A 7915-nucleotide genomic window follows, 5' to 3' on the forward strand; every position below is an offset into this window, starting at 1 on the left:
TTCTATAGTTTCCACAATCAGTTGGGTCACCCTTCTTTGGGATGGGAACAAATATAGATCTCTTCCAGTCAGTTGGCCAAGTGGTTGTTCTCCAGCTTTCTTGGCACAACTTGGTGAGCACGTCCAGGGCAGCATCTGTTAGCTGAAATATGTCAATTGGTATATCGTCTGTTCCTGGGGCCTTATTTTTTGCTATTTCCTTCAAAGCAGCCTGAACTTCTTCCTTCATCACCATAGGCTCTTACTCTTATGTTATTTCATTAAATTCTTCTGAGTCTGCCACTTCCTTTCGATACAGTGACTCAGTATATTCTTTCCATTCCTGGATCATTTAATATTCTGTCTAAAGCATCCTTGATTATAGCAACTCGAGGTTTGAATTTGTTTTTCAGTTCCTTGAGCTTAAGAAATTTGGAGCGAGTTTGGCCCTTTTGATTTTCTGACTCCAGCTCCTAGGGACCCCAAAAGACAGGAAGATCCCCAATGAGATGGATTGATACAGGGACTGCAACAATAGGCTCAAGAGCGTCAGAAAATTGTGAGGATAGCACAAGCTAGGATGGGGTCAGATCTGTTGTTCACAGGGCCACTATGCGTCGTACTCAACAGCACTTAAAAAGAGCAACAAGAAATAATTTCTAACAAATAATTCTAAGTTGTGCTGCTTAAATATAGGCAGAATTGCTTTGGAATACAAGTAAATAAACAAAATAACACTTATCAATTGACTTCTGTACAGATAAAGGTCACCTTCATTAGATCAACATAGTGGTTCGAGATAATAATCATCTTCCCTATGAGGTAGGGAAGGGTAATGATTCTAACAACAACATCATCATCATCTAGGAACTTTATTCATTACACAGGCTGACAATCACTGAAGCATCACAATCTAGGCAAGCCCTGAGGTTATAAAGTAACACAGGGTCTATGTTGAATCAGGAATCAGTGGAGCTTTCCTCAGATTTATAAATCAAAAACAGTTTTGAAAGGAAAAACAGAAATAATAAAAATAGATTTTGTTGTCTATTGTTCAGTTGGAACAGACTCATAGCTGACCCTCAGTGGTCTTTCAGAGGTGGTTAATGGCACAGGTGGACACTGTCCATCTTCTCAATGTTTTCTTGTATACAAAACATTCCTATAAGTCTGTTTGTTTTAGGTGTACTGGATCTTGTTTGTCTACTGATGATTACTAGAACTCTATTCATCATAAGATAAAAAGTAAAAAAGAGATTATGTGCAAATCACAGAATAAACAACATTAAATGATGTGATGTAATTTTCAAATTACACAAAAATACATCAAAACCAGGCAGAAAGGCCTCCATAGCAGAGTACACATGAGCTCTTGCAGATTATTATTCATCTGGGCTCTCCAGTCAGAACCGACTCATAGCTGATTGATCCTTACAGTAAGTTTTCAGAGGCAGCAAATCTTATGGAAGACCGTCTTTCTTAGACAGAGAAGCTGGTGGATTAGAAGAGGCACTGACATGGCAGTACAGCTCCTTACCTCAGGCCATCACAGGCATACTGCATCACCGCTATTGTAACAAACCATTTCCAATGGAAAGACAGAAGGAATCAAATATGGGATCAAAGGTCAAGGGATTTCTGGTTAGCAATAACTCTTCAAATTATTCTGTCACAGCCAGCAGGCAAAGACATTTTCAGTTTAACAGAAAGACTGTTGCTTTTCAGGATACTGAAAAGATTTCATTCAAGAGAAGAGCATGACATATAACAAATATTCTAAATGAAGTGTACAACAAATAAATATAAAAGCTTTGAGAACAATACATTGGTAACTTGGCTTTTTAACAACATAATCATTCAAAAGTTACTTCATTAAAAAAAGGCACAGCGCTCTCTGACATTCTACCCTTGATACTAGAGATCTTGAAGGAAGTGACAGATGCTGTCCACATCTCCATCACCTCCAGGATTTCCTCCAGCTTGCTTACCCGGCATCTTTGCTGGTTACTACAGACCCTGGGCATGTCACTGGCTGGGCTGTCAAAAGAGCAGGACAAGTGTCCACGTGGCAGATAGCTGAGGCCTCCAGTGCAGTGGTGACAGCACATTCTAGAAGTAGCCCCGCTTCAGGTGACTCTCTGGGTTTCTCTCCTGCATTGCCTGGGGTCTGATGCTCAGTGGCTGGAAGAGATGAGCCTCTCAGCTCCTCATGGGGGCCCACTGGTGCATCATTAACCTTTAAGATTAGTAAAAAAAACAATACAAAATTATCAAGTTTAGAATTTTAAGATTCAGCAATTCTGCAGAGTACTGTACTTGTTTTCAGTACATTTCTTTGTATTTTAGCCCTACAAGTATTTAAAAATAAACAGTCATCAAAACCCACTCCACTCTATGTGAGGGATATTTTTACAACTTCTCAATCACAGATATAACTAGCAGCACATACGTTTAACTACTGAGATAACCAGTTGGTCTAGTGGTTAAGTGGTAAGTTTCCAAAGTTAAAGTTGACCGTTTGAATCTAACAACTATTTCAGTAGAGAAATAAATGTGTGGAAGCTTGCTTCAGTAAAGATTACAGCCTGGAAACCCTAGGGGATAATTTGCCTTGAATTATATAGGATTACCGAGGGAAAATCAACTTGGTCATATGCCTGGCTTGTATTTATATATGAATCAGCAGTAAAGAATTATTTTGTTTCTTTCACTTAATTTTGTAAAAGATCTACAAAATCAGTTTTATCAAAAGTACACAATATCAAAATCTGTTGGTAGCCATTTTCTGTTCAATGAATGTTGTTGTTATGTGCTGTGGAGTCAAAACTGACCTTCCAGCCGGTTTCTAGAGGCAGTAAAACAACAGAAGAGTAATCATTTTTCTCTCAGGGAGCAGCTGGTGGATTTGAACTACTGGCCTTTGGGCTGTTGGCTTAATTTCTTATCACTCAGCCATCATATCTTCCTTTTTAATGAGTAGGAAATATAACTTCAACTAGTAATCCAAAGGATAGCTCACACTAGCAAAACGTTTGGCGAAGAGATTGAGATTGTTCACAGCTTCAGTTTGCTCGGCTCCACTGTCAACACTCTTGGCACCAGCAGACAGGAAATCAAAAAACGTATTGCGATGGGAAAATCTACTGTTAGGGACCTCTCTAAAGCACTCAGGAGCAACGGTGTCTCTCTGGAGACTAAGGTGTGCCTGATACAGGCCATGGTCTTTGCAATCACTTGTTATGCATCAGAGAGTTGGACAATGACTAGGGAGGATAGAAGGAGAATTGATGCCTTTGAGCTGTGGTGCTGGAGAAGAGTATTGAATGTACCATGGACTGCTAATAAAACAAACAGATTCATTCTGGAGAGGGTTAAACCAGGCTACTCCTTGGAGGCAAGGATTCTGGGGCTTCATCTGACATACTTTAGACATGTTATAAGGAGAGACAGGTCCTTGGAGAGGGATATCATTCTTGGTAGGATGGAGGGACAGCACAGGAGGGGAAGACCCTCTATGAAGTTGATTGATTCAGTGACTGGTGTGCTCGGGATGGGTGTGTTGGAGGCAGTGCGATTGGCACAGGATAGAGTAGGGTTTAGGGCTGTTGTACATAGGGTCACTATGATAAAAAGAAGGGTTAATTGTCTCATCACATAAAAGGAATCTTACAAATTGTTAAGAAAAACAACAAATTTCTAGGGCAATAGCTGTTATTTCACAAATGGACAAAATAGAAAAAGTTAATTGAAACTATTGCTATCAGAAAGGAAAAAATAAAAATCAACAAATAAAAATAATTTACACCATCTTCTCATCTATTAGGATAAAAGTATAGTAAGACTAAAGAAATCAAGAAACATTCATTAGATTGTTAAACAGTTAAAATGTTAATTTTAATTCCTATGATAACCACTGTAAAAAAATAGAAAAGAAGCAAATTTTTAAAAAATACACTTGAAAAAAAGAAAATTTCGGGAAGGCAATACTGGAGGAGTTAAGGAACAAAAGAAAGAAAATCAATATAAAAGAAACAAAAATAGTAAAATGGCAGAACCTTCCTCATTAGTTATCACTTTAAATGCAAATGAATTATATGCTTCAATTAAAAGGCAAACACTGGCAGAATGAATGAAAAAACATGATCCACACATAGGGAGCTCTGGCTATAGGATAGGAGCTCCGCCTGTAGTAGAATCTTTAGACACAAACATGCAAACATGTTAACAGTAAAAGGTATACAATGTATATAAACTTTAGTATAAAATGAAAACTTTGTTGAAAAAATAAAAAGGTATACAAATTATTTCACGCAAATAGTAAGCAAAAGAAAGCTGGAGTAAGTAACAAATTATCAGATTAAATGGATTTCAAGTCCAAAAGGGTTACAAGATGTCATAATATATTGGTAAAAGGTTTAATTTATCAAGAAGATCTAACAATTATAAACATACACATCTAACAATAGAATCCCAAAATACAGAAATAAACATTAACTGAAGGGAAAAAGAATTCAATGATAAAGGAAACTTTAAAACTCCATTTTTAAAACAACTAATAAGTAAATACAGATATACACTTTAAACCAATTAAAAGTAGAAAACACCCCACTTAATGATAGCAGAATATATATTCTTCGCAATTCATAGATTAGTCCCATAAATAGATCATACATTGTTGTTGTTGGTTGTCGTTGAGTCGAGGTCGACTCACAGCGACTCTATGAACAAAAGACCTAATGTCTTCCCATAGCTATCGTAGATCATACATTAGATCACAACATAGGTTTTAAAAATTTAAAAAGATTGGAATCAGACAAAATAGCTTTTAGATCAACCAAAGGAAATGAGAAAGCAGTAACAGAAGTAAATTGAGACATTCACAAATATGTGGAAATTAAAACACTTTCATAGATCAAAGAAAGAAATAACAAGGGAAATTAGAAAATACACTGATGCCAGAGAGAAACACACGTAACCACATGGGCTGCAGTGAAAGCAGAAGTAAAATGGAAATTTTTAGCTACAACACTTATATTTAGAAAGAAGGCTCATGCCACTTACAGCTTAAGGAACCAGGAAAAGAAGAGCAAATTAACCAAACACAAGAGACTAAAATAAGTAACAAGGAATAGAGCAAAAATAAGTGAAATATAGTAGAAAAATATTTTTAAAAAGTTAATAAAAACAAAAGTTATGTTCATGAGGAGATCAACACAGTTGTTATACCTTTAGATAGATGATTAAGAAAAAGACTCAGATGACTAAAACCAGAAAATAAAAGACAGGACACATCACTGTCAATTTTAGAGAAATAAAAAAGGAACAGAATTGTATGAACAACTGTCTACAAGCAAACTGCATATAACCTAGAAGAAGTGGATAAATTCTAGAAACAACTACTCAAGCCAACTCAAGAACATGGAGAGAATTGGGATAGATTCATAAGAGTGAACCTGTAATCAAAAGTCTCTCAGCACCAGATGGCTTCACTTGTGAATTCTACCAAACATTAAAAGAATTAGTAGTAATTCTTTACATCTTACTAAAGGCACAAGAGGAAACAGTGTAACAAAGCCAGCCTGAAACCAGAAAACATAATTTTTTATATATATATATACATTTTATATATATATTTTTTTAATATTACATGCCAGTATGTCAAGGAATAGTGATGCAAAATCTTGACGAATATAGCCCTAATCCTTATTATGTTCTCTAATAGCCATGACGGGCTTTAATGATATATGTCTGGTAGTTAAGAGGCCCATCATACTCAGTGGCTGCTGGTAGTTGTATAATGATACAGTTACCCTCTGTTTTGTGATTGGATGTCATCACTCACCACTTTTGAATTCGTAGTTTTAACTAAAGTGCTTCAGCAGCACATTTAAATGACCACACACCATGATGAAGCAGGATTTATCCTGTAAAACTCAAGGGTGATATAACACACAGAAGTCAACGAATCTAATACATCTTGTTAGAATCTAAGTGATAGACTACAGGTTATATAGACTGGACTCATAAAAGAGGAAATTCTGTTCCTGGGCACATGCAATGACAGCAGCAGCACACACATACCTCGTACTTTTCCTGGAAAATAGGCAAGTTCTCATGTGACGTCTCCACTGCCTGATACAACTTCCTACGAAGTTCGTCTATTTTCTCTTTTAACAGCTGTTCTTCAAAAGCATTTTCTTCTTTTCTTTTCATATATTGTCTGTCTTCATTTACTTTAAGGTAGATAAAAAGTAGTGTTTGAAGTTTACAAATAGGTCATCAGAGGCACACATGCAAAATGAATTTTTAATTTTTTTTTTAAGTCTTATTCAATGTTTAGTGGTGGTGAATGCAAAATCTTATTTCAGGAAGTCAGGATGGTCCACAGACTAGTATGGACTGAATTGTGTCCTAACCCTAACCCTAACCTGAACCCTAACCCTAACCCTAACCCTCCAAAATATGTGTTTGTGGTTATAATGCCATTTGGGAATGAGTTCTTTTGTTACACTGATACTAAGGATTAGGGCATAAATTGAGTCAACTTCTTAAGATATAAAGGAGATTAAATACAAGCAGAAAAGAGAGCTGAGGGATGACCAGGAATCTCAATTGTGAGACCGTCCTCCAGAGCGGGTGCAGACAGAAAGCTTTCCTGTTTGTTAAAGACATCACTTGTGACATTTCTGTTATAACAATCATTAACATATAACAAAGACAAAATCTAGGACCAAGAATTGGGAGTGCTCCTCAAATACACACACACACACACACACACACACACACACACACGGTTTTGAAATAAGAAAATGAATGAGCTATAAGGTGCATAAAGTAAAAGGCTAATTTTCCATTAAGGTCAATTTTGGACAGCTAAAGTTGACAGAATTCCTCCATTTTTTCAATCTTTGGCTTTAGTTGTTGGTGCGTATATCTGAATAACAGTCATTATTAACAGATCTTCCTTGGACACATGTAGATAGCATCCTATTACTCACAGCATTGTACTTCAGGATAAAACTTGAAACAGCCATTTTAACTGAATGCAACATCATTCTTTCTCAATGTTTCATTCTCTGCAGAGAAGATCCTATGATGGTCTGACATAAAATGGCCAATGCCAGTTCATCTCAGCTCACTAATGCCTTGACTGTCAATCTTTGTATGCTCATTTCATTTTTGACAACTTCCAGTTTTTCTAGATTAATAGAAAATTAATTCAATTCTTAAAAGATGTTTGCAACTATTTCTGACCTTTAAGTGACTTCTGATTTGGCTCTACCTCTATGATTATTATTATTGTTGTGTGTAACAAGTCCGGACCAAGGCACAGCTGACCTTTTTGTAGGATTTCAGAAGCATTAGATCACACAGGAAACTAATGATCCTTCTCCCCCAGAAAAGCTGGTGGATTCCTCAAGTACCATTGTAAAAGCCTAACATGCCTTGAAGAGACTGGTGTAGAATTATCAAAGGTAAATCTGATGTGGGCTCAAAAGGAAGCAGGGAGCCCTACAGAGAAGGTCTCTACAGTCAGAGCTGCTAGAAATGCTAACATTAAATGTGCTTCTAAGTGAGGCTTTACAAATATCTGATTGCAGAATAGAGGGAAAGAGGGAAAGTAGTCCTTTAGGGTTTTACTAAAGTGGCAAAGAAGTGGTCTGAATTAGGTTCAATGTTTGATGGACATGATAAACTTGGATTTCTGGTTGGATATATTAAAAAATGAGATCTAGACAGGCTTCATGGTTTCTGCTTGTCACTTACAGTAAAATGCAAAAGGAAAGAGTCCAGCATATAAAAATTGAAATTGAAAAACAAGGAACTCATGCAATATTATTCAAAATGGTTGACTCTGGAGACCATTATGCTGAGTGAAATATCCCAGTCACAAAAGGACAAATATTACATGATGCCACTGTTGTAGAATGGGACT

At 36.5% G+C, this 7915-nt stretch overlaps 1 protein-coding gene across 1 annotated transcript in view; it reads right to left on the reverse strand.

Moving 5' to 3' along the window:
• The window catches only part of BUB1 (BUB1 mitotic checkpoint serine/threonine kinase), a 75537-nt gene that overhangs the window by 45829 nt on the left and 21793 nt on the right, over positions 1–7915 (reverse strand). Inside the window, exons 9-10 of the mRNA XM_006898945.1 lie at positions 6061–6212; positions 1968–2215 (exon numbers count right to left, since the gene is read on the reverse strand). Of these exons, the coding sequence (XP_006899007.1) occupies positions 1968–2215; positions 6061–6212 (400 nt within the window). The remainder of the gene's footprint in view (positions 1–1967; positions 2216–6060; positions 6213–7915) is intronic.

The sequence above is a fragment of the Elephantulus edwardii genome, unplaced genomic scaffold (genome assembly GCF_000299155.1).
Source record: "Elephantulus edwardii isolate Elephantulus edwardi_28Jun2011 unplaced genomic scaffold, EleEdw1.0 scaffold00241, whole genome shotgun sequence".
Taxonomy (NCBI): domain Eukaryota; kingdom Metazoa; phylum Chordata; class Mammalia; order Macroscelidea; family Macroscelididae; genus Elephantulus; species Elephantulus edwardii.